Here is a 26,601-nt window from a genome sequence, read left to right as displayed (position 1 = left end):
AAAATAATGCCACTGGAAGGTGATGTTTCATTGTACCGTTTTATTTGATGGGCATCTGCAGGACACTGTGGATGGCCTTCCCCACTCTGGGCACGCTGATGACTTGCATTCAGCCTGTTGTGTACCAGCATCATGTGTTCTTCTCTGCAAAGCTATCTTCTACCCTTTTGTCCTCCAGCGCACACTGGTGTGAGGAGTTATTCTGCCACAGGTGCAAGTCTTTGCATTTGCCTTTGTTAAACTGGATGGGGTGTCTGCCAGTCGAGGTCACTCTGGCTGGCATCCCATCCCTCCAGCATGTGAGTTGCCTCTTCACTCCCTCCAACTTGGTGTTGTCCGGCCTTCCTGAGGGCACATTCTATCCTGTTTTCCAGGTTGTTGATGAAGATACTAAATGATGCTGATTCCAGTGTTGGCGCTGAGAAATGCTGCTCATAGCAGCATGTTGAGCTATCCTCTTTGAGCCTGACAGTGACTTTGAGCCGCTTTTCCAGCCACTTTCTAGTCTGTTTTTTCAGTCTAACGTAGAACAAACTGTATGTTTGTTCCAATGATAATGTGGTAGGAGCTAAGCAGAAACAGTTGTTTCATGCAAGTGTTAGAAACTGAGAACTAAAGCCTGAAATAGCAAGGGATCTGTATTGCTTCTTTGTTAAAAGAGTTTGTTCAGCGTTTCTGAGAAACCACATCCTTTTGAAATATCTTGGGTTGGGAACCAGGGTTACTTTCAAAAAAGTAGACAGTCATTCTCCAGTAAACATCTTTCTTCCAAGGTAGTTTCATGGACTTTCTATGACACAGGTTCTGGTAGTTACCTGAAAATTTCCAGGATTCTTGGGTCACATCCCACTTGAATTTTCTGGTCTTTTTAAAGATTTCATATAGTCAGAGATGGTATGCATTTTTGTAGTGTACTGGTTTTTCATATCTTCTGCATGCAGATTTGCACAATGCAGTCATGCATTGGCAAAATAACTCTAGTTCAAGTATTATGTTTCCACTGTCAAAGATATCATCTCCTTCTGCTGTTAGGCTAGACTAAATTGCATCCTTATTTTTATAGCTAAATGCATTTGGCATTGGTTTTTGTGACTTTATTATCTTTTTGCCTAAGTTATAAATGTGTAACTGGAGAATGTCTCAGTTACTGTGCTTGCAATAAAGAATATTTTTTAGATGAGAATTGTAGTTCTTTAGCAAAACAAATACGTAAGGTTTTTTGCAAACTTGGCTTTAGTGTTGCAGATATTTTGTACAATGAAATCGGATTCTAATGTAGCTATCAAACAGGAAAAATAATGTTTACTGGGTTTGTACCTTGACTTACTGTTGTGCCAAGAATTGGAGGAAAAAAACCCAACAGTTGCAAAGAACAAAGAGTGATAGAGGAGGGACAATCAAAACTGATATTCAGCTGCATTTTTAAATGTTCTTATTTATGTAGTGGGTAATACATTTTTGAATTCCTGTCATTTTTTCTGTTTTCTGTTATAATTGCATATCAAACAACAATCTCTTAGTATTTTAAGTCTTTTTTGTGTATTAATTATATGCAGTAGCATCTGGTAAAACTGAATTATTTTACACTTCTTGCAACACCTTAATTTTTAGGGGCATGACGAGTAACAGTGGGTACTTTTATCTCTCGCTGCAGGGAAATTTTTGACTAAAAAGATGTTTTTTTTCTTCTGCTTCTAGATCTTTCAAAGAACAGATTTACTGAAATTCCTCCTGATGTGTGGCTGTTTGCACCACTGGAAACTTTAAATTTGTATCACAACTGCATCAAATCCATTCCAGAATCTATTAAAAACCTGCAAATGCTTACCTACCTTAACATTAGGTGAGTAATTCTTGTTATTTTTGGTCTTTATATAACTCCATTGGAGGGGGTGTCCTTCTACTTCATCAGGTCATTGAATGCCCTTGTGCCCTCATGTTTTGCCCAGATAGATAAAATTATTCTGTTCCTTTGCCTTATTCTTGGTGTTGTAGGGCCAGCAGTTATTGCTTCCTTTGTGGGGGGGAATTGACTGCATTATGAAATTTCAGTCAGTAAACTATGGTAGCTGGGGATAAGGAGAGTTTACAAAGTTTTCTTTGTTTTTAATGTTAGGCAGACAGACAATGTTTAGAAACTACACATGTAAAAATTTGCTGCTCTCAAGAGGGTAGGTTACTCTGTCCAAAAGGCCCTATTTTGCACATTATTTACATCCATTGCTGTATTGCTGTTCTTAAACTTGGAAAACATATGGTTGGATCTTCTCGGAAGAACAGAAGATTAATATGAGCTCTGGAAGGAGGGGGAATCTAGAAGAACCCTCCCATAAAGAGCCGAGACCCTGTTTTCCACAGTATTCCTTGTTCCCTGTGTTGACTGCATCAAGCCCGAAACAGTCTTCTTGGCTAAGAGCTATTTAACATGTGAGATTTGGTTCCAGAATTTATTTTGAAAAAACTTTGTGACTTGATCCTTGGAAAAGAAAAAAGTAAAGAACTATGTCTCAAAATCTGCAAATATCAGTACTTACAGTGATAATTTAAGAGTAGTCTGTTCTGTGGCAATTCTAAGGAGGATTAATGATATGATAAAACTTGGTGTTTTCTGAAAGAAATTTGACCTAACTTTCTTCACAGGGCAGCAACAGCCCATTTCTCTTTTGATGATAATTGAGGTGCTGGATACAATTCTTTACGCAGAAATAAAGTAGCGCATAGTTCTAACTGGGCATTGCATGTTATTTCAAGAGTAAAATCTTCTAATCATCGTTTGCCTTACTGTGCTTTGTCTTCATTTCTGTGCTAATGTCTGAGGACTGTTTTCACAAAGCATGCACATGTGGGCTACAGTAGTTGAAGAACAGGCTAAAATCCTGGCTTATTAGTTTCAATATTTTGTTACAGAAGAAAACCACGTGATCTCAAATTCTAATTTTGGATTCAGATGACTGAAGAAATGTATTGTGCAATTCGTAGTAAAGTAGGCAGCTCTTTTAAAAAAAACAAAAAACAGAGGGAATTTATTTCTGTTGCAGAGAACGACTGTTTCATTGCCACATTTTTATAATAAATTAAAGTTTACTTGCACATTATATTTTTGCTTCTCATGCTCTCTAACCAAAAAACCTGTCATATCTGCCTGAAATACAACATAAAAAAGGAGACTTATTGTATACCTACATCCAAAACTTATTTGTATTGTTCACTTAGAATTAACAGAATACATACATTACTTTTATAAAGATACTGATAGAAGTTAGATTCATTTTATGGTATTAAAATTGCAGTACTACTTTGAAGCTGAAAAGTTGCAAGGACAAATTTATTTTTGTTGGTTTTGCAGCCTTATAAACTGTAGTCATGGAGAAAATAATGTAAAAAGCTTTGATTTAAATATGACAACAGTGCTCTGGTACATATCAATTAAACAGTAAAACTTCTGGATTTTTCTTAATATAGTGTGAACACAAATGTCAACACTTAAGTCGTTTGTTTTGTTTTGGTTTTTTTTAATAGACTTCTGGCCTCCACACAGTTCTACTTAAATTAACAGCAATTACTGAAATTTTTACTTTTATGTATGAAAAGAATTGCTTTCATACCACATATGAACAAGCTGGTTTTCCGATGGCTTTTTTAAATGTACAAGCACCTTATTAGAAAAATTCTATGTATTTCTGGCAGTGTCATGGTTTAACCTCGGTCAGTAACTGAGCACCACACAGCCACTCGCTCACTCCCCCCCCCAGTGGGATGGGGGAGAGAATTGGAAGAGCACAAGTGAGGAAAAACTCGTGGGTTGAGATAAAAACAGTTTAATAATTGAAATAAAATAATAATAATGTAGTAATAATAATACACAAAGCAAGTGATGCACAGTGCAGTTGCTCACCACCCGCCGACCGATGCCCAGCCAGTCCCCGAGCAGCGGCCCCCCCAGCCAGCTTTCCCCCAGTTTCTGTACTGAGCACGACGTCCCATGGTATGGAATGTCCCTCTGGCCAGTTTGGGGCAGCTGTCCTGGCTGTGTCCCCTCCCGGCTTCTTGTGCACCTCCAGCCTGCTCAGTCGGTAGAGCATGGGAAACTAAAAAGTCCTTGGCTAGTGTAAGCATTACCTAGCAACACCTAAAACATTGGTGTGTTATCAACATTATTCTCATCCTAAATCCAAAACACAGCACTGTACCAGCTACTGGGAAGAAAATTAATTCTATCCCTGCCGAAACCAGGACACAGTGACAGTCTGCACTTGGTAGTTTTCCCAATATGGATTTAATTCAAATTGTTAGGAACAGTATATTTCCTGTGTACAAAGCAGACATACGTGTGTGCAGTTGGAAAATGATATACACAAAAGAAATAAATTTTAATTAAAACTTACCTTCCAGACTATTGCTCAGCAAAGTAATAAATAAATGTTAAGGGCTTTTTGTGATGGCTCAGGACTGGCATGACCATGTGACATGAGAAGCAATGGCCTTGTATAAAGTTCTGATTTGCTGAGAAGGTTATATTGGTAGACTGTTAGATCAGGTGGTCCTTCTGAAGGTACCAGAAAGCAGAATAAAAGCAAACATCAAACATATTTCTTTTGACAGATTTCTCTGTACCTTTTAGTGTTAGATTCAGTTATAGTACATACTCATTTCATCAAGCAAGATAGGGACCTAAAATTCATGTATCGGAGAGGCTTTATCTGGTAAGGAATTCATGATGGAGATTGTAGCTTAAATTTAGATGAAATTGTAATAGGTGGAGAATATCTTCTGGAATAGGAGAAAAGTTGTGCAATGCGCATCTCGGACTCCCCGTCAGGCTTAAAAAGATTATATTCTAGCCTTGTTTGTTCATTTTTCTTTCTTTCAAGTCGAAATCTTTTATCAACGTTGCCAAAATACCTGTTTGATCTTCCACTTAAAGTTCTGGTTGTCAGTAATAATAAGCTGGTCTCCATTCCAGAAGAAATTGGAAAGTTGAGAGATCTAATGGAGTTGGTAAGTACAGTTGTGAACCATTTTACTAAGTAAACTTAAACTATAAGCAGTTTATTTACGGTAAAAGAAAATATAAATTAATAATTTTTGAAATATAGAACTACAAAATGTAAATTCAGTTACTGCTTTTTCTTAGTGTTTGAGCTCAAATTACAGGCATAATATATTGTAGAGTTTCAAAAATGGGGTTAAACACAAATCAGTATGTTGGATTACCTAAAACTTAAGGGGCTCATAAATAAAATTGCTCTTCAGATTATTTCATTTGAGTCCCTTGCTTGTATGTTGTTAAATATGGTAAATTTTTCTGTTTACCTTCCTTACAGTAATCATAATTCTATTATTTTTCTTATGTTATCGGCAATCTTCTTTCCAGCTGAAGAGTTCATCTCTATTTACTCTGTACTCTTACACAAGCTGTGCCATTCAATCATTGTTGTCTTGTTCTGTGGTGGTTTTTTTTCCCCATTTCTGCTATTCCATTATTTTGATTGGGGTGAATAGAATGATGTGTGAAATTCACAGTTTGTGTCTGTGCAACGTGATTTTTATCCTATGGCATACTACAGTTTTGTGCTTTGTCATCCATTACTTTCTCTATATTTCTTAATGTTCTGGGATTTTCTGATCATTACTCCATGTTAAGCTCATGTGTTTTGGAGAAGTAGGCACAATTATTCACCGACGTGGCACTTGGACTAGGTCTGGTTTTTTTTCAGTATGTATGATTTCTTTGGTCATTGCAAGCAGTCCTTATCTTGTTTCCAGAGTAGCTGTGTATGCCCTGGAGATTTCTTGTAACACAACCTAATTTCTGAGCTATAAATCAACATTTTTTTTTTTTAATTTATGAGTAATATGAGATATTCTGAATGTTTGTGAGGCTTTTCTAGTGTCCTCTACTCTTTGGTGAGAAAGTCTTTATGCTCACTTGAGCGTCATAGGATTTCAAGATGGGATGACTGCTATTGTTTACAGGAAGTGAACGTTTTTCAGAATTGCAGTTGTATTTTTGGCTTAGTTTTCAAAATTGTTAAACCTAGAATGTGTGCTTGATGACACAGACTAAGGACATACCAGACAGTTTCATTCCAGTACCTGTGTTACACCTGTTTAGAACATAAGTTATATATATAATTAAAAAAAAAGTTGACAACTAAGCCACGCGCTAGAAAGATGCTTTTAGCAAGGAAATCTCACCTTAAATTTGGTGATATGGACAGAGAACAATTTGCAATAGATACACAACAGTTGATCCCAAGCAGCCTGTACTTTCTGAGACGTCCAGCTATGCAGACATCGTTGTTGCCAAAAGTAGATGAGCAGTGCCTAAGCTGAAGGTCTGGAAGTGTGTAGTGGAGAAGGAGGCTGGATTTGTCTGGTTAAGGCCTGGCTTCTAGTTACTGACTTAGCTTGTCTTGAAAAACTGGAAGTTGATTTTAATCAGATGAATAGATATCTATCATTGTTATCTCGTCTAGGAAACTAGTCTCTGAAGTCAATTTTATTGAATTGGAAATAAAAAAGGTTAGAAACAGTCATATCAACGTGACTGTTGACTTGGTCTGGACTACATAAATGTTAAATTAGTGGCAGAAATAGCTGTAGTCTGTGTTTGCTTGGTGCAGCTCTGTCATCCTCTAGTGCTTGTATCTAACAAGTTGGTGAGCCTGCTACTCTTTGTAAATTTTTAGTTGCATGGATTGGTTCAAGGTTTTTTACAGAAGAAGAATTCTTATAAAAGGAGCAGAATGCAAATCATTTGCCAGCAGTAGCACAAGAAGTTTTTAACTGATATGGGAACTACACCAGGAACTCCTGATTCCTAGGCTACAGTTTTAATCATAAAATCAGTCTTTCATCATTCATTGGTTTAACTTTTTGAATTGAGTTTCTGAAACATGAATCACTAAATGCTGAAGAAACAGCGAAATCTGTTATGATACTACTTCCCTTTGTGGAAAAAACAAGAAAGAGAGGATTTCTTGGTTTTATAGTATGCTTTATAGTAGTTTTGATAGCAGTTTTCCTTTGTTTAATTTAATTTAAGATTTTCAGTTAATTTATTAATTATATCTTTCTTAGGATATTAGCTGCAATGAACTTCAAGTTCTTCCCCAGCAGATAGGAAAATTGCAGTCACTTAGAGAATTAAACATAAGAAGAAATAATCTCCATATGTTGCCAGATGGTAAGCTACTAGTCTTCATTTCTTTGATGTAGGTAAATTAGGTAAAGTGTTAAGAAGAGATTTGATTCCTTTTTTTTTGTTTCCCCCAATGCAGAATTAGGAGAGCTTCCCTTGGTAAAGCTGGATTTTTCTTGTAATAAAATTACAGAAATTCCACTTTGTTACAGAAAGTTACGTCACTTACAAGTTATAGTTTTGGATAACAATCCAATGCAGATACCACCAGCACAGGTTAGTATTAAAGTGTTCTAGTTCAGAAATTTGCACTAGGATCTTAAGAAAGAAGAACTGTTCTAAGTTACACCAATCAAGTTTTCATTTTTTTGGCTGTATTTCTCCTAGTGGGAAGTTGTGGGTACAAACTCAGTGTAGAAAGTATTTGTTGGGGTGCATTTTCAAAAGACATGCTATGTAATTAAGATTTTTTTGTTGTTCATTTTTTTCCCAACAGATATGTTTAAAGGGTAAAGTACATATATTTAAATTCCTCAGCATTCAGGCGTGCCTCAGAATAGATAAAAAACCAGATTCTTTGGATCTTCCGTCATTAGGTAAACGAATCCCCTCCCAGCCACTCACAGACAGGTGAGTGGGTTTTTTGTTTTATTTTACTTTAGCATTTGCTACAAAGTGATCTGTTTGTTAAAGATAATAGCTGTAATTTCAACACTTTAAATAAAGAACAATTAGAAGTCATAATATTTATTTTCTAAGGTTGTGTTACTGGAAGCTTAATTGGCTCAGATGAGCTGCTATGAAAAATTTTCATAGCAGCTCATTGTTACTGACTTAGCTTGTCTTGAAAAACTGGAAGCTGATTTTAATCAGATGAATAGATATCTATCATTGTTATCTCGTCTAGGAAACTAGTCTCTGAAGTAAATTTTATTGAATTGGAAATAAAAAACTCACTAAAGATTTGTGCTCACTAAAGATTTGGAAATCAGAACAAAGATGTATTTTAAATCTATTTATTGGAAAACTTAGCTATTTATTTCTCAAACAGATATGTCAAAACAGTAGATGAGAACTTCCCATAAAAGTCTTGGAATATAGAGTTAGTCTGTTGGATGGAAAGTCTGCCTCCCACATATATATTTAGGGAAACTAACTTAAATGTCACTGAAATACCATGGATTTCTTTTTATTAGATTAGTTGAGGTCAAAAAGTGCAGAATATTTTATTGGACTTCTGTACTGAGTACCTCTTGAGTAATTAAATAGGAACGCTTTTTGTATTTTCTGTTGTCAGTTGGCTTGCCATTGGAAACCATATGGAACAATACACTCTCTTTGCCTGTTTTCTTAAAATGTCACATGCAACTTGTGCCTCTGTGTTCAATGCTGAAGGAAAGATGAAAGTTATGAATAAAGCTTACACAGAATCATCTGAACCATCAGATTCAGTCCATGGTCTTGGTCTTGGGCAACTGTGCCATAGGGAATTAGTCCATAGTGCCTATAGATAGCTTCTAAATGCTCCTAAAAACTACAGTCCACAACTGCTCCCCAAAAGCCTCCACTGAACTTTAGGCCTACAGCTAAAATGTATTGCAAAGGAACAAAGTCGTGGGTATTACCACGGTATATCATATTTGTAGTAGTGAGAACTTGTTTAATTAAACTTTCCAGATAATCTTACAATGTAAACCAAGCTCCAGTGCACAGTTAGAAGACTGATGATGTCAATTTTGCATCTTCGAAAGGCATAAACTTGGAGGAAATATTTCATAGATATTCAGGCAGTTAAACCATTATAATATGACAGTCTATTAGGGAAGGTATATTTGCTACTAATAGAAAACCATGTCTGCCAATAGAATTCAAGGAATTGCAGTTTTCCAAAGGAAGCCTTCTTTTCTCAAGACAGTATTTTTGAATGAAGTAGAACAATTCTAAAATTGCATAGATACAGAGAGTGTACTGTAATACACTTCCACTTTAACTTTGCTTTGATACTTTTTTCTTGAACAACTCTTGTAGGAGATTAAGAATTTGTTCTTTGCACATGGGGCATTGTGCAAATATTCTGTATCAGCAACTGTAGATGAGTATAGAGAACATACTTTTAAAAGGATGTTTATTTTCTTTTATAAAAGTGAAACTACTGTTTCTTTTATTCCTGTGTGGTTTTTTGTGTGTTGTTTTTCTTAATGTAGCATGGAGGACTTTTATCCCAATAAAAATCATGGACCAGACTCTGGCATTGGAAGTGATAATGGGGATAAAAGGTTGTCCACAACGGAAGTGAGTGTTTTTCAGTTGAATTTGTGTGATTTCTGTTTTTTAGAATTTTTTTCCTTTGTATTTTGTATCATTTGAAAAATAACTAAGTTGCTTTTAATGTTCTTTGAATATCTGTACAGTTGAGTTTAAACCATTAGATTGCCAGTATCAGACACAAATTATTTACATATTGCTTTAACTTTTTCTGGTTAAGGTTCGTTCCAGTCCAAATTTCATACATTTTAAAACTGAATTCTGACCTAAGGAGTTGTTTGGATCTTTTAATGTGTTAGGTGCATATTTATTGTCTACACAAAGGACAAAATTTATTTGAAACTTTCTTTTGTTACTAATGAAATGAATGTACGTAAGAAAACGAAAGTTTATTTGGACTAAACTTGAGTGTTGTATATGTTGTTAAAATTTAAACAACAATGAGGATTACTAAACTTCTGGATGATCTGATAGGTTTAAGGTGAAGAATAAAAATCCCTACAAGTTATCTGTGTATTTGTAGAAATCTAGATTGAGGAACTGTAATTAATAACAGTGATGTCAAAGCTGAATAGTGTAGAACAAAAGATTTTTTTGAAACTTTATAAAGAGAATTATTACAAATGCAGAGTGATTGTTAGTGGGAAAACTGTAGAACAAGGAGTATTACTAGTTGGGTTTTTTAAGAAAATTCCAAATGATTAGGAGTAAAGCTGTGATTTTTTTTTTTGTTTGTTTTTTTCCCCAGTGGCCTAACAAGTCAAAGTAGTTGGAGGCTTTAGATAAGAAAGTATCTAAGTACAGTTTTCTTAGTGCACTGGCAGGGGCTGGACTGGACCTCTTTGAACAAAACACTGTATTTCAGTATTATATTATGTATTGAACAGTTGTCTGTCACTCCCTAAGCTATAATTCTCTTAAACCCCGTTCCCACCCCCCCCAAAAAAAACCCCCACCTGACTTGATGTTATTTTTTCTGTCCTGGGAGCCATCCCTCATGATAGGGTCAGGTGCTCTATAATTTGTGAGTTCTTAGCAAATCATGTAATAATGTAATTTATATGTAAGTTCTGTATTAAATGTGACTGTCTTTGCAGCCATCTGATGATGATACAATCAGCCTTCACTCCCAGGTATCAGAATCAACAAGGGAACAGACATTAAGGAATGACAATCATGTAATGGGAAGTAAACTCGATCCACAGAAAGGTAATATCTGTTGTGCATCTGTCATTTTAGGTAACAAATACTTTTGCTTAGGTAAACTAATATAAGAAAATTGCACAAAATGATACGATCACATGTTGGCATCGTATTTTCATCATTTCAGAAAACAATGTAATAATCACAAAGAGACAAGGCCAGAAAGAAAAAAGATTATTTCTAGCTCAAGGAGACATGATTTCATTGTTTTATCTTTATCTGACATTTTTCATAAGTACCTGTCTCTCTCAGGAATAACATTTGGTTGAGAGAACTGTTTAATATCATCTTTTCCATTCTTCATCAATCCTTACTAGACCAGGAGGTGTATGATTACATTGATCCGAATGCAGAAGAGGGAGCTGTTCCTGAGCAAGGAGATGTACAGATTGGACCATTGCTGTCTTATATCAAGGTAGCATAGCTTGACAAAAGAAAAACCATTCAGCAGGCTTGCTTTTTTTTAATTCAAGTCTAAGTTTATTTTTCATTCTGTGTAAGGAACGGGGAAAACATACTGAGAAATCCCAGAAAATAGAACAGAATGAGGACTGGGCAGATGAAAAAAGGTAAATCTTCTTGATCTTTTTTGGGAAGGTTTTACTGACTGTGGCAGGTGAGGGTGGTTTTGCTTTAAGCTTCTTGCATATGGAGGAAAGAAATCTCATATTGAACACATAGTGCTCCTTGGACAGAAAATAAGCTTATAGGAAACGCTTTTTAGTTATTGTCCGCTAATGTTGCCATTTCTGTGTCTTGACTTGCCTGACTTAGTAAAGCACTAATGTTTTTCAGACTTCAGAAAGAACAGCTGCTGGCTGAGGATGATGATGAACTCAAAGAAGTGACTGACTTAAGAAAAATAGCAGCTCAGTTACTGCAGCAAGAACAAAAACACAGGTATTACAATATTAGTTAAGATAACTTGTGTTACAATTAATTTATTCTTTAACCTGCCTTATACCCAAAAGCTCTTGACACCTTATCATTTATGAACAGTTTTGTCCAGCCGTTAAACAGTTAGTGACAGACTCTTTCAAGATACCTGTCCTGTGTTTCTTTCCATAAAATTGCTGTCTAGAGAAGCAGTAATATACCTCCTATGGAAAGGAAGAGATGAATGTGAAAGTCTCTTGATTTCCTGGTTTGATGTATGTAAATTTTTTATACTTTTTTTCAAAGCAGTATACTTAAGTAGGCATGGTTAATGCTCATATAAGTAGATTATTGGTAACACGTTAAAATGACTTTGTCGTAGTTTGTATGAGTTATGGAACCTGCATACAGTTTGCTTGTGACTGGTTATTTTTATTCAAATACAAGGTAATTTAGGTGGTACTTCCTCCATTCAGTCTGATGTGAGATATAAATTTCCTGTGGACTAAAGGGGAAATTTGTTCAAACATTAGTCTGTCAAATGACAGAGCATTTAATTATATATTTTATATAAAAATAAATAATTTGAACAGTGTAAGTTCATCCTGATGAACTGCCTGATTTTCTCCACTTCATGTTGGGCATCACAACAGAATGACTTTTGAAAAGGAGCTGTAGAACAAGCAGCAGATTAAAGGAATGTAATAGAACAAGTTAACAACTGTGTAAAAGGAAGAGCAGGAAGGAATACCTGGAGTTGCATAGGATGTGGACAGGCTAGGATAGGAACCGATTTCTCTCTGGTTCCTTTACCAAGCAGGCAAATAACCAGTGCGGTACTTTGGTGAGAGTAAGCTCTTTCCCAAAAGGTAAAAGTTGTAGTTAATAGTAATTCATTAACTAAAATAGTTCATTACAGTCATTCATTAACACACAGAAAAGGATTTAACTTCATACCAGCTTAAATACTATTTTTGTTTCTTTTGAATTTCTGTGTAACGATGAGATTCTGCACTGCTGTTTTTCTTTTAAGATAGTTGAAATACATGTAAAGCCTTTAGAGAAATTGATATCCTGATACTATGAATTGCAGAGGTTTAAAAATTCACTGGCGTTTTATATAATATGATATAATTAAATATAATAGCAGTAGTGTGTGGAAAAGATAAAATAGGTTTTACTTATAACTCTATGCAGTGTATTTAACAATTGGTTCATGTTGGGAAGGGAAAATATGAGAATGAAATCTTAATGCTAATACATTATTATTACCAAGAGTATTGCAAAAAAGATTAAGAATGCTACATTTTCTTGTATTTATTAATAAAGAGAGAATAAGTGTCTTTTTCTTATATTAGGTTTTTATGTGATGGTTATTTATATTGTATGTGGGTCTTGTTTGATTAGTTTTAATATTTCCTGGTTATCTAATCATTTGAAATACCAAGCCACTCCTCTTCTGCCGTACTGCAGCTTAAATTTTATTTGTCATAGGTTGTATCTTAATGCAGTGATCTTGCTAATGGTTCTGTTTTGCTCTTGAATTGTTCAGACATATGCAATCTTACTACTTGTTAAGTTTTACTTCTTAGTTTAGCATTTAAATTTTATAGCTTTCTTATGTATCCTTAAGTACATGAGGGCAAAATCACCTCTGATATAAAATTTAGCCCTGATTTTGAATCCATAGTTTTGTGAATTTATTATTTTTTGTCATAAGCAGCAATAAGAATAATATTTAGAAGTTTAGTGAAGATATTTCTGTGTTTATTTGAGGAAAATACGTTCAATCTGAGTAAGCAGAATCCTCAGAAAAGTGAGCATCATGAAATAATTTCTTACTAATCGTATTTCTGTTCGTTCAGTGTGGTTTTTTTTTAAATATTATGCAGTCTCTTTTCTTTTTGCTTGCTATGCTAATGACTTCCCTGTCCTCTCCCATCCAACCTGTCCTGCTTCCTTCTTCCGTCTTTGGCTTTGGTGTACATGAAATGTGAATACAGACGAAGGCCATTAAGCTATAGAACTTCATTCAGTGAAAAACTCTTCCAGAGGACAAGGGCGGCAGGACGTGCATCAAGGTATAAAGTGTTTGTAGAGCTTCAGATTTCCAAAGTTAAAATGTGGACAAAAGAAATCGTTTTGGCCATTTCTTGAACAAAAACAGAATAAAGGGATTGGCTAAGTTAGCCTAAGATATTTTGTTATCAAAAATAGATTGCAATGCATTTATCGTTCTTTAAGATTAAATACTATTTAAGGAAAATATTTAATTAGGCAACTTTCCAAAACACATTTAAATGAGTCCAAACCTAGAACCATAATTTCCTGTACCTTTGGCATGCTTTCTCTTCAGTTTTTTGTTTTATAATATGTAGTACCTCAAGTATAGAACGTCAGGCAAAAGTTTGTGGGTTTTTTTTTCTCCATTTAAGATATCTTGGTTTTAAAGTGATCATTTTCAAATTAGCGTGACCAGTGACAATTTGTTTTGCATTTGACAGCCATGAGGAAAGCATTTGCAGATACACAAACCTCACAGGTAACAAGAAATCTGGAATGGGCTGTGTAGACTATGCTCAGACATGTAGGTGATGAATCAAGTGATTTCAGACTTTGTTACCTTATCAATTGAAACTCTGTAGCTTACTCTGGATATTCCTGGTCTGTTTCAAAAGAAAGTAGGATAGCTTAGATTATTTAATCTTCACTAGTACCAAATGAGCCTGTTTCAGTTTGCATCAAAGTTACATATGGGTTCTTACCTGACAGCAGTGACTTCCTAAAACTGTCTAAATCCCTAAGAGCACATGTTACCATCACAAAGCAGAGCCATATGTGGAGACACTAGACTGCTCCTGAATGAGTGTAAAATCCATCTTTTTTTCCCTCTCGCTGTAAAATATTTCTAGTGTCTTTGTAGATCCTAGGTAGCATGTGCTTGTTGAAACTTGAAGATAGCTAACCTTAAAATAGCATTACCATCATTCACTTCATTTGTGTCCCTTAATCATGATGTTATGTTTGCTCAAAATATGAAAGTATAAGTGACTGAGAAGAGATTCCACTTTTTAAATTCTCAAACTTCAGAAAATATTTTCCAATATCATAATTGGTCTAGCCATCGCCTTTCTCTCCCATCTGGTTAGGAGTTTGGAGTAGATGTTATGCTTTCATGGTATAAAACTAGAAAAATGAGTCACAATGTTTTGAGTTTAATATATATAAGTATGTGTCATTGTATATGTGCTGTTGGGTAATTTTGAAGTTTGCATAAGTTTTAGAACCCTTTCAAAGTAATAGTTTGTATGCTATCTCTGTAACAACAGAATTTGTTTGGTTAGTAGAAACCATAAGTAGGAAATTAACTGCAGTACTAACATGTGTCTTATGCAAGTTCTTATTTAGTGATTCAGTCTGACCATCAGTAAATAATTGGCCTGATAATTGATCTGTCTAATAAAAAGTTTTGGATTTAATGAGTTGTAGTATGAATGGAAACAGTTGCTGGAATCGTTGCAGCATTAGCACCACACTTAAAAGGTCATGACTTCTGAATATGAGCTACTTGTACTTTCATTTTGCATACTCAGTTTTGCATTGTATTTCCTGGAAGACAGTTCTTAACATGACTACAGTGATTTCCCCCCACTTCCAGCTGAACAAATTATTTTGCCATTAATTCCTTAGTCTGCAATTTAGTAAATTCAGATTAATTTTCTTCACCATTTTCTTCAAGTACAAACTTTCAAGTTCCTTATTCCACAGGAAATTCAGGTTTCTCTGACTGGACTAGTAACTGCTAACCTGACAGATACTGAACTTCCTGTTACTTCCCCATCAATATTCTTCAGTTTTTAAACAGGAAGTTTCAAAAATGATTTATTGTGTTTTTTGTTTTTGTTTTACAAAGTATGAAAATATACTTTGTTTATGATAGAATTAGTTTATTATAGTCTCAAACATTATATATGTTTCATAGAAACAATGAGCTGAAAAGTGTGTGTGTATACATGTTTGAATTAGCTTGAATAGTTTTTCTTTACATTTCATGTAATGAGTATAAAAAAAAAAAAGGCCTGTGTTACATACAATCATTGAATTTACACTGATAGTGTCAGTTTTGGTGCAAGTGTTGCATCAAGTTGTTTAGGTAACTCCAATTTCTATTTTTTTTTAAAGCTCATTCTATTGTAATGTTCACATCTTGCTACAAAGTCTCTCTGAATTTCTCATTGCTTTCAGTTGAAGACATAAGGCTTGTTTAAATGGGAATTAGCTCTAAAAATTAATGACTTTAAAATAGCATGTTTATATTATGGTTTGATAACCTATGCTCTGAATATTAATTTTTTGTAACACATTTTTCAGTCTATAGTATAATTTAATTCTGGAATGCACCCTCAAAATTAAGTTTCTGAAGACAAAATATAGGGAGCAGATGTTACAGACTGTGAATGCTGCAGTCTATTGGTTTACAGGCTTAACTTCTCATAATCCCATTAAATTGAGGTTCACACAGTGAGAGATTTAAACTACAAATGAGATTACTGAGCTCAAAGTTATCACAATAATCAGAAGTCTGAAAATCATCAATCATTTGAAGTTAGTGGTTGTACTGCCCTATGTAATGATAATGAAATATAAAAAGGTGCTTACTGTTACTTTCTTCCATTGAATAGATGGTGTTCTAATTGTTTCTGATTCTAATACATACTAGTTCTCTATATAATTCAGCGTAAATATACTTTGATCACAGTTCTGCGCATGAAGTCAGTGTTGAAGTATAATATTACTACCTCCAAGAGTTCAGAATTATTCATTCTAGTTACTGTTCAATGTGATTCTTACTTGAAAACATTTAATTTTAAGTGTTACTGATTGTTTTGTTATTTTTAACACTTTATACATCCATAATAGCTCATATCTTCCTGTGTGTGTACACGTGTCTGGTATGTGTTCCAGATGAAAAAACATTTCTGAATCTCTATGTAAGTTTAGGCTTTTTTGACTGTTTACCATTTAGAAAAATGGAATTTCCATTGGTTCATTCCTGCATTAGACTTTTTGTTTAGTTCTTAGCCTGTGTTTCTCCATTTTCCACCTCTCCTTTTTCCCTATATTTCCTTTGCACTTGCAGTGTTTCTTACTCAGCTACCTTCTTACCTGGTCCTACTGACTGACTTCTTGTGCTCAATCTGTGTATCACTTCTTGTCTGCTTTAGGTTGACTATCTTCTGTCTTCTAATTTTAGTGAACAGCGGGGCCTTTGTGTTGAGGGAAGCATAACTTTACACGGATGTGAGATCAGTTGAAATAGTATGTATTTAGGGAGAAAAATAAGAGGAGACTTCATTTTGGTTTGAATTATCATCAAGTTTTATACTTCCTTAGAATGCAGAATTTGAAATATTTCAAGAGCTGGAAACAATATTGTTTTTAAATGGAAGCAGGATTGGGCTTGGATTTCATATGTGTACAAACATAGATATTCTAATTTTATGGAAAATGTCACCTGAATGTTCAAAATTTTTTATTTTTGACAGCCATGAGGAAATGTTACGCAGTGAAAGTAACATGTATTCTAAGAAAAAGGTTTAGCTACAAAGCTGTTGAATAAGTATGTATTTTTCTTCTTTCTAGGCTTCTTAATCATTCAGTTTCAGTAAGCACGAGGAACAGGCCAAAGCAGCCAATGGAATCTGAAAAATGGTATTGATATACTTAAATGTATCACAGCTTTCAATACTTTATTAATTTAATTTTTATATTTATTTTGTGTTGCTACTGCCATCTTCTGTCATAATGTTTTTAACTCAAGATGAAATAGAAACTACACAAATAATCTGTTCTTGAGCTGCTTTCTTTCAGATAAAGAAAAAAAAAAATCGTTCTTTTGAGCCTTTAGGAAAGTTGATGTCATCCAGAAACTAATCTGTGGGTCTGATTATGGCAGCAATTCAGGTGCCTAAAGATAGGCATTCAGTGATGTTTTAGACATCCAGTTCCAGTCCAGAAGGTCATGTCTCCCATAGGTAACAGTCCTGTGCAGATATGTTAGATCCTGTGTTACATAAAATGATACTGTAGCTGTGCTTAGGCATCTAAATTTTTCCTCCCTGGCAGTCCTTCTGTGCTCTTAAGAGCTGTTGGAAAAGTGTTGCTGGGATTTCAGCCTGCAAAACCTTTACTGTTTGTGGAGGATGTGTCAATGAGGAGTCGATTGTCTTCAGGATCTGTACTCTTACGCTCTTTCTTTGAATTAAAAAAAAAAAAGCCACAAATCAACAACAAACAAAAATACCCAGAGCCTTGTCCTTAGAAAATTGGGAAATCACAGCTTCCCTTTTCTGACTACGTGGGTGAGAGAGAACTTAGCAAGTTTTCAGCCCTCCTTCCCTTAACGAATCCTAGATCAGTTCTTTTAATCAGTTTGGTCAAGAAATAATCTATTTTAATTTTTAAGCTAACGAGGGAGAGCTTACTAGCAGCCTCCTAGTGAGAACTCCATTCAAATGGTGACTTTTGTGATTTTTGCCATAGTCTTTTAAAATCTGTACCTTCAAAAGAATTTGTATCTGCTTGTGTCCAGACGGTAGTTTGGCTGTGAATGTTGGAGACAAAAGCTATAACTGCTGTTGGTGTTGCTAAGAGAGGATTGGGGGTGGTAACAGCTCTCTACAGTTCAGGTACACATCAGGAAAGCATTTACTCCAACAGAAGAGGGACACAGTGTAGATATTTCAATATGATACATCTGATTTTGGCTATCTTCTCTCTCATTGGTATCTGCGGTTTTAAAGAGCTAGTTGTGCACATGTCCTGTGGTTATATGAACCACGCTGCAACTATTCACTTGCATTTGGAACTTTCCAGTTCTTGGTTACTTAACACACAGTTTCTGTTCTTTGGGATGCTGTCACCTATTGTAGGTTACAGCTGTGTTAGGCCTTCATATTATAGGGTAATCCAGGAAATGTTAAATTTACCTTTCCCTGTTTTGTTAATGAACAGAAACAGTTCTGAGACTTAAAAACAAAACAAAAAAAAAACAACAAAAACACCCCACCCCCCAAAAAACCCCCAACCACTTCCCCACCCCCTTCTGTGAGGTGTGCACACAAGATATGGTAGAAGTTGCAGGTTGTTTTATTGCACTGATATATAGGAACCCAAATCACACACTGCGTAAGGAACGTACAAAGAGAGTAGAAAGACTGTCATATCCCTAAAGAATTTACACTTATTGAACATGTCATAATTAATAGATACATATGTATCAACCGCAAAACTCAATTATTTATTGCGTCAGTTCCTGCAATTCTCAACTGGATTGCTTATCAAGCTATTGGACGTGATTCAGACAAATTACTTACACCTAACAGCTTTAAAAGTAGCATTATTGGTTTGAGGCAAACAGGAAGGAAAAGGAATACAAAGTAGCAGAAGCTAAGCACCTATTTGCTTTCCCTTTAGGATTTATTATAATTGCTTATGGTGGTATGTCCTTCTTGCATTCAATCCCCAGCTGTTAGCCTTTTGGTATGCTGCACAGCTGCTAAGCCAGCTGTCAGAATGTGAATGAAATGGTTGCTGGTAAGGTGATAGAAGTGAATTTCACAGATTTAGAAAGAAAAATTTGAAGTGACACCAAATCTAAACGCTTTTATTTACCTCTGAATTTTCAGTAATCTCAGGCAGTCCATGTTCCAAAGTGTATTTTTTGAGATTTTGCAGTTTCACTGTCCCATTAAAAATATTTTTCCCTTCCCTATAAGTTTCTACTTTACTGTATAGAGCTAACAGTGAAATGAAGCATGTGAGTCTTCCAAAAGTTTAAGAATAGATATTTTGTGAGCTTTGAACAAAATGTTTCATTGATTGCTTTGAGAAATAAAACAATGAAGGTGTATTAGTAATCTCTAAAGACCAACATGCTTAGGAAAAAGCTCTATCTGAATAAAGTACTGTAGTGTGGAAGACCTGTTGTCAGCATATGGTAAAGGAGAATGAAATATGATTTGAGATTTTAGTCAAATGGTCATACATTTTAGCCACATTGTGACATCCTTATACAGGTAGGCAAAAAATACTGTAGTGCTGCAGAGAAGCTACTTTTTAATAGTGTTCACTTTTTTGGTATTTTAAAGTAACTTGGTTTTAAAGTACACAAAGTAGTAGTAAATTTTATAATGCCTCTCATCTTAATTTTTAGTGTCTCAACAGATGAAGTGAATTCCCCAGTGTCCCCATACAGCTGGCAGGTAAATATTCACATGTAAATGTGGTGGCTTCATATTTGAGTGATTGTTTTTGTTTTGGTTTTTTGGTTTTGTATTTCTGGCAGAAAACCTTTATACATTCGTATGGTTGCTTATACACGTAGTGACTGTATTTATGTAATTGTGGTGGAAAATATAAAACCTTTGAAGAACTTACGCTTCAAGATAATTTGACTTGTATGTAATGGAGCATATGGTACTAGCTTTTAGATCTTGAAACTAATGAGGCGTAAGTTTTACTTACTTGGTTTTAGTATTTCTTTGCATATAAATTTTATTGCCTCACCATAATGTTCTTTTTTTTTAAGTTTCTAAATGGTTTGAATTATATAGGCCTTCCATTCCCTATACCTCACTGAGAGGCTTGCATGATACTGTAAAATTGCAGTGAAACCGTAGAGTACTCTTTATTATTTTAGATTTTAATCCATGAGGTATTTGCAATTGTTTTAAATGGCCTGATATTCTAATATGAAGAAATAGTTGGAAATGTAGTTTTAGCCTTATTATGAAATGGTCCCTTCAGATTGTCTGCTTTCAGTTTTTATAAAATAGACATGTTCATACATATTCACTGTTATTTTAAGAATAAATCTAGTTTAGCTGTGTCTTCAGAATACGCTGCATACTTTGAGATTTCTTTTACAGCTAGTTGATGTGTATAATCTTTTAGATAGGAACAGCAGACAAATACTTGGATGGCTACAAGAAGACAATTTTTTTTTCTTCTGCAATGAGTATTCAGATTGAGAAATTAGATATGCTAGTGGCTAACCACACTCCTAACTGGTGTTTTGAAGTTATTTATGGCAGCCTTAGGTGGCTTCCGAACATACCTGCAAAAATTAGGCTCAGTGCAGAAACGGGTGTTATTTTCTTAAGAATTATTTCATAGATTCTTTTACTTCTGTGAAATATGTTCTAGGATTTGAAAGGAAATAAGTGATTTCTACCAGAATCACCATTAAGACTGATAACACTTTCATGTCATAAAGCTAGACTGAGAGAGGCAAACAAGTCATAATTGTATACATATGTATATGTGTATATACATAAATATACACAAGAGGTATATTTACCTTTTATGTAAAAATATTTCTGAACCTTATAGCCACTGGAAAACCAGAAGGATTCAATGGATGAGCAGCACTGGCCAGAAACACAGCCAGTGATTTGGCAGAATGAAGAAAGAAGGAGAAGTAAACAAATTAGAAAAGAGTATTTCAAGGTAATGGGGGGGAGTGTGGGTGGGTGACACTTTTTTTTTAATGAGAGTAGAAGAAACTATATAAGTAAAGGTAAGAAAACCTCAAAAGTTGTCATGCTTTTATTTTTGCATGTAACCTGAGTCATAATTGTATACATATGTATATGTGTATATACATAAATATACACAGGAGGTATATTTACCTTTTATGTAAAAATATTTCTGAACCTTATAGCCACTAGAAAACCAGAAGGATTCAGTGGATGAGCAGCACTGGCCAGAAACACAGCCAGTGATTTGGCAGAATGAAGAAAGAAGGAGAAGTAAACAAATTAGAAAAGAGTTTTTAAGGGAAGGGGGGGGAGTGTGGGTGGGTGACATTTTTTTTTAATGAGAGTAGAAGAAACTATATAAGTAAAGGTAAGAAAACCTCAAAGGTTGTCATGCTTTTATTTTTGCATGTAACCTGTAATTTTTTATTTGGCTCTTTTGAGTTACATACGCATACATATATATTATGTATTTAGGGTAATGTGAGAGTGCAGGAAAATCAGGAGGAAAAAATCAGCCGAATACTTTGTTTATCCTTTAAATAAAAGAAAGTAATTTACAGTTGTTTTCTGGTAAAGCCAGAAGCTAGTCTTCAGTCATTAGTCCTTCCCCATCCATTTTGAGGGATTTTTTCTTTTTGTAGTGCAAGGAAAATATGCATTACCTTTTTGTGCAGCTTGGTTATAAGAATGACTTATGCATTTTGGTTCTCACTGCATTAGTTTGCATTTTAGAGAGGAAATATTCTCTGTATTTCTTTGCTGCTGTAGTGTGTACCATTGGTCACCAGATGTCAGTGTTCACTTATTGCAAAACAGATATGAAGTTATAGCAGCATTAGATAAAATTTGTTTTGGGGTATGGTAGAGAAATAGGAGAATTCTGACCAGTGCTAGGTTGAGTTAAATTTGTCACTTACAAAATTAGTTTCTTGGGTCTTTTGCCATCAAACATCTTTATGAAATGCTACAGAACTTCAAAGAAATTAAATTCTAGGAAAAACAGAGCATGCCATACAGCTCAGATATTCTTGTGATTATAGGAGCTATTAATGTTTTTTCCTGAAGAGTGTATGGGGTCGTATCCTAACTTGAATTCTACTGACCTCTTTCCAGGGTTTTCATCCCTAAATTAATTTTGCCCTGCAGCCTTTGAGGGGAAGGGGAGAAACTTATAAGTAAGACAGAATTCAGCCATTTGACTCATTAAACAGCTGTGCTATCAATACAGAAGACCTGCATTAGTGATTTCTCATAACTTTAAAGGGTGTCTTTAAATGCTAATACAGATTTCAGTTTTGAGCTCTGTGATGGAAGCAGATACCTGAAATCACATTGCATACAGCTATAGACATGTCTCAAAAGTGAATTAAGCAGGCTGTACCAGTAACAAAAAATACTGTATCACTGATAGTTTCATTTGCAAAAACAAGGCAGTAAGCAAGTGAAACGAAGCCTGTCTTTCATGGCAAACTGGAGGGAAAAAAAAGGTACTACTGCTGTTCTGAGAAACCAGTGAAAATGCAATTCATATTGTGTCCATGTTTTCTTGGCAAAAAAGCTCATTGAATAATCATATCTGTACTGCCAAACATTAAAATCTTAAGAATACATGCCAAATTACTGCAATGGGCATCGTTAGAACAGGGAAAATTTACTTGGATCAGCATCCAGAAGTATTTATAAAGCATCTTTATTATACATATTATATATTTTTACTGTGCAACTGTACTGTGCAGCAGAAGGGTAGGAAAATGCCTGTGAGAATCAGAACTCCTTTTTTTGTGGCATTGTACTAAAGTCTTGCTGGAACCAGAAATCTTTGTTGCGTTAAATATGTAAAAAGAATCTTACCATTGAAGACAATTTTATCAAGCAAAATGCCTGCCCCACCCCCCCAGAATAGTCTGTAGTTGTTTTGGATCGTAGCTACATCCAAGCTGAAATTCTTGTTAGCGTATCCACAATGGAAAAGAATGACTATGTGCTAGCTTTTATATGGATAATTATGGTGGAAAAACATGAACACAGAACTGGCCAAAGGCCTGTATAAATAGAAGTCAGCAGCGGAGGTCTGCAAGGCATAGAAAATTAGGCTTTGCCTTATCAGCTGCCAAAGTAATGTATTCCCCTTGTACCGCAAACGTACAGGAAATAAGCCCAAGGAATATCCAGAAAATGAACTCTATCCCAGCCAAAACCAGGACACAATGATATATGCAGTAGGTCTCTATCTGACCCCAGAACTACCTGTACTCTGTGCATAGTTTAAAAAAACCAAACAAACCCAAAAAACAAAACAACCCACAGAAAACCCAACAACCAAAAAAAAAAATCCACCCCCCCAAGCCCCCTCAAAACAAAAAAACCAAAACCAAAAAACCCAAAACAACAAAAGAATCCCACAAACCAACAACTGACACTTTATTCAATCACTCTTCAAAAGACATGTTTAATTTGCACAGAAAATGAATGGCAGTAGGATAGCCAACAAAGGCTATGTTTGTCCTAGACTTTGATTTTTGAGAGAGATGCTGTTCATTGTTGTCAGCATTGTTCAGCATGTAGTTCGAAAGCTGTTGAAAATTGAACTCTCTAAAGCTGTTCAATTATACAGTCCAACAGTGCTCAGTTATAACTTTGAAGACAAGCATCTTCTATGCATAACTAATAAATGCAACTTTCTGTAACAGTGTTATGTAAGTTTGCGTGTTTATTAGTATTAAAGAACGTAGTTGCAAGTCAGGTTTTTCTTCCTTTTTAAGAAATTCTTTTAACTAAAACCTATATGTACCCCTAAAAGTCAGATCTTTGAAGGAGAGCCATCCTTCCAGTTCCAAAGTTAGTCTCTTAATTTAGCCTGTGTTAGGTGTTACATCATAAAGATGGGTAGGCCGGCCATGTAGACACAACGCACCTATCAGGGTTTTGTAGTGATGGATCTTTTTAATTCTGGCTGCATGTTTCTTTCTATTTTTCGTACACTTGCTCTGCAGACAATGAAACACTTATTTTCTTAAATACTGCTTTTGTAAATTTCTTCCTTCAATCCCTCCATTTCCTCCACTTTCAGGATAATCAGGAAGTGGGACAGTGACGAAGGCAGTGTGCAACAAATCAGAACTGTGGAAAAAGTGCTGGTCTTAAATAGATAAAAGGATGTGATCAGGCTTTGAAGTTGTAAAGGAAATACTGATTTTTTTTTTGTTAATTTAGTGTTTTTACAATGTCAAGTCAATCTCACAAAGTGTAAGCAATCTTAAAGTTACATAACAAAACACTGTAAAAGTAACTTTCACGGGTTGCATGATTTTTCTAACAATGCTTCAGAGTAGCAGTTGTTAAGATCTTTTCACTTGGATCAACTGTCACATGCAGTCAGAGTTCACATTATAAAAGTATTTAATTTGAAAATGCTCTTATCCTCTCATCAACATAAAGATCTTGACTAGCCTAGGAACTAGATGTTCCTTTTCTGTTTTATTTCTTTTTGCTCCTTTGATTCTGTAATGTGTTTTTTCTCAGCAGTTTCACCAGTAATAAGTAACATCTGAGTGATATCAAGCCATTTAGTTCAAATGAAAACCATACTTCCATTTTAAAGTAATAATTGTGTGTTTTGCAGTATAAGTCTTCCAGAAAGAGTTCAAGTGGAAATGAAAATGATGAGGTGAGAAATAGTAATTGTGTAAAATATTTAAGAAGACGTTTTATTCGTTTGTCTTTTTATGAGCACTTACATGTCACAGGAACAGGAGATCACTGGCTAGAGTCCATGCAAACAAACTTTGCATTCCAAAGCCAGAGCAGAAATAAGTATTATACTCCTTTATTTGGAGAAAGTCATCAAGATTGCGTACTGGGGAAAAGTAGGACATTTACTTGCTTTGGTAATAGGAAAGTTAATTCACCCATCAAGCAGAAGTAATGTAAAAGTAGTTTTTGACATAAACAGTGAACAGTGTTTCCTTGACTTACACATTTTTAAATTTAGTTGCTGCCAGTTTGTCGCATACTTGACAAATGTTGCGTGTCTCATGTCTTGTGTATTTCATAATTTCATGTTTCTTGTTAAATCATAATTTTCATTTTTATAATATCATCTCTGATTTCTTTTTAGCAAGACAGTGATAATACTAATGTGTCCCCACAGTCTCCTGTGTCGTCTGAGGTACAAGTTTGTGGTTTTTGTTTTTCATTCAACAAACATTTCTTTGTGCACATTACTTGTCACCAGGTTTTCCATGCAGATATAAAGCTGTTAGTTTCTTTTGAAATGGCAATTAGAAATATTTCATCATAATAAACATTCAAAAATAGATAAACTAGAGACAGATATTACAACTTGTTTTACCTTTGCAAATATCTGTTTCTTCTTCTTGACTGGTGTGTAGAAAGGTGCATTGCTTTGTCTCCATTATCTTTCCTAAAGAAAATAGCTAATAAAACAAAAATCGAATTTGCCATATTTTACAGGTTTCCCCTATGCACTAGCCATCCAGAGGATTTTAAGTAAAACTTGTGGTTTAGTACTTTATATATCACAGGGAACCCATAGGTACTGACAATTCTTAGAGAGTTTCATCCTTTACACTTCTGGTTGTCGCCTTTATGGTGCAGCCTTGCAGCTTCATTCACTGGTTGCTTTCCTTTTTAAGGAATGTCCACGTAGTCTCACGGTGGTTGCATTGCACTACTGAGCTCTGAATAAAGCATACCAAAGATTGAACATTTCCACCTCATGTCTATAAGGAACCTGAGGGAGCAGAATGAGAATATCTCCCAGATACGGTGAAAGGAGTTGAAATAAAGATCTCTCATGTACATACCAAATTACTGTGTGCATCTCTTTTTAGATGGTGAAATGAGGAAAAACCTGATCTTCGTAGTTGAAAGTAAACATTTCTTAAGAAATACTTCGATGCTAAGTGTTGGGAGGATATTTGTATTTGCTTACAGCTGGCTTAGAACTCTGTTCTCAGAATGGTTTGCAGTAGTTTGAAATGGTTTAGAGTAGATTTTAGTTAATCTGGTGCTGCTTTTCTTCCTCAGTAAGATAATTATCTGCATGTAGTGAGGTTACTTTTATTCCATTTATTTTATACTGTCCCCTTCAAAAGAGTGTTACAGTTAAGCAGAAGGACTCACTTTTCTTAGGCAAGAATAATTTAAACACTATCTTGATGGGAGCAAAAGTTAATTCTTTTAATAAATGGAAGAAAATTGACTTTATCTCTTTCAACAGGATTATGAAAGGACTGATAGTAACACTCATGGTCCATTTGGTCTCAAACCAAGGTCAGGTAAGCTGCTGTTCTCTAACATAGCATGATAAAACAGATGTTTATTTCCTGGGCTAGAACAGATGGTAAGAATAGCAGATGCATGAATTGGAATGAATATGAAGAGATGCCACAGTATAGTAATTGACTCAGTGTACTTATCACAAACATAGTACTGGGAAAGACATAGACAGCTGCTTTGGCAAACAAATAATTGAAAGTTCCCCAAGTTGCACAGTGATTTTTTTTAAATTATTTTTTTAATTTTTTCCCCACTGATTTATTTCCTGCA

At 34.9% G+C, this 26,601-nt stretch overlaps 1 protein-coding gene across 1 annotated transcript in view; it reads left to right on the top strand.

Moving 5' to 3' along the window:
- The first annotated feature begins 1,615 nt into the window (after nucleotides 1–1,615).
- The window catches only part of LRCH2 (leucine-rich repeats and calponin homology (CH) domain containing 2), a 30,662-nt gene continuing 5,676 nt past the window's right edge, over nucleotides 1,616–26,601 (top strand). Inside the window, exons 1-17 of the mRNA XM_009331753.1 lie at nucleotides 1,616–1,622; nucleotides 1,699–1,843; nucleotides 4,872–4,998; nucleotides 7,084–7,189; nucleotides 7,284–7,420; nucleotides 7,641–7,774; nucleotides 9,349–9,436; nucleotides 10,507–10,618; nucleotides 10,930–11,027; nucleotides 11,114–11,181; nucleotides 11,408–11,512; nucleotides 17,132–17,200; nucleotides 19,704–19,752; nucleotides 20,882–20,998; nucleotides 24,653–24,697; nucleotides 25,148–25,198; nucleotides 26,273–26,330. Of these exons, the coding sequence (XP_009330028.1) occupies nucleotides 1,616–1,622; nucleotides 1,699–1,843; nucleotides 4,872–4,998; nucleotides 7,084–7,189; nucleotides 7,284–7,420; nucleotides 7,641–7,774; nucleotides 9,349–9,436; nucleotides 10,507–10,618; nucleotides 10,930–11,027; nucleotides 11,114–11,181; nucleotides 11,408–11,512; nucleotides 17,132–17,200; nucleotides 19,704–19,752; nucleotides 20,882–20,998; nucleotides 24,653–24,697; nucleotides 25,148–25,198; nucleotides 26,273–26,330 (1,516 nt within the window). The remainder of the gene's footprint in view (nucleotides 1,623–1,698; nucleotides 1,844–4,871; nucleotides 4,999–7,083; nucleotides 7,190–7,283; nucleotides 7,421–7,640; nucleotides 7,775–9,348; nucleotides 9,437–10,506; nucleotides 10,619–10,929; nucleotides 11,028–11,113; nucleotides 11,182–11,407; nucleotides 11,513–17,131; nucleotides 17,201–19,703; nucleotides 19,753–20,881; nucleotides 20,999–24,652; nucleotides 24,698–25,147; nucleotides 25,199–26,272; nucleotides 26,331–26,601) is intronic.

This window comes from Pygoscelis adeliae, unplaced genomic scaffold (assembly GCF_000699105.1).
Source record: "Pygoscelis adeliae isolate BGI_AS28 unplaced genomic scaffold, ASM69910v1 Scaffold79, whole genome shotgun sequence".
Lineage (NCBI taxonomy): Eukaryota > Metazoa > Chordata > Aves > Sphenisciformes > Spheniscidae > Pygoscelis > Pygoscelis adeliae.
This window is presented reverse-complemented; position numbering and strand designations above follow the sequence as displayed.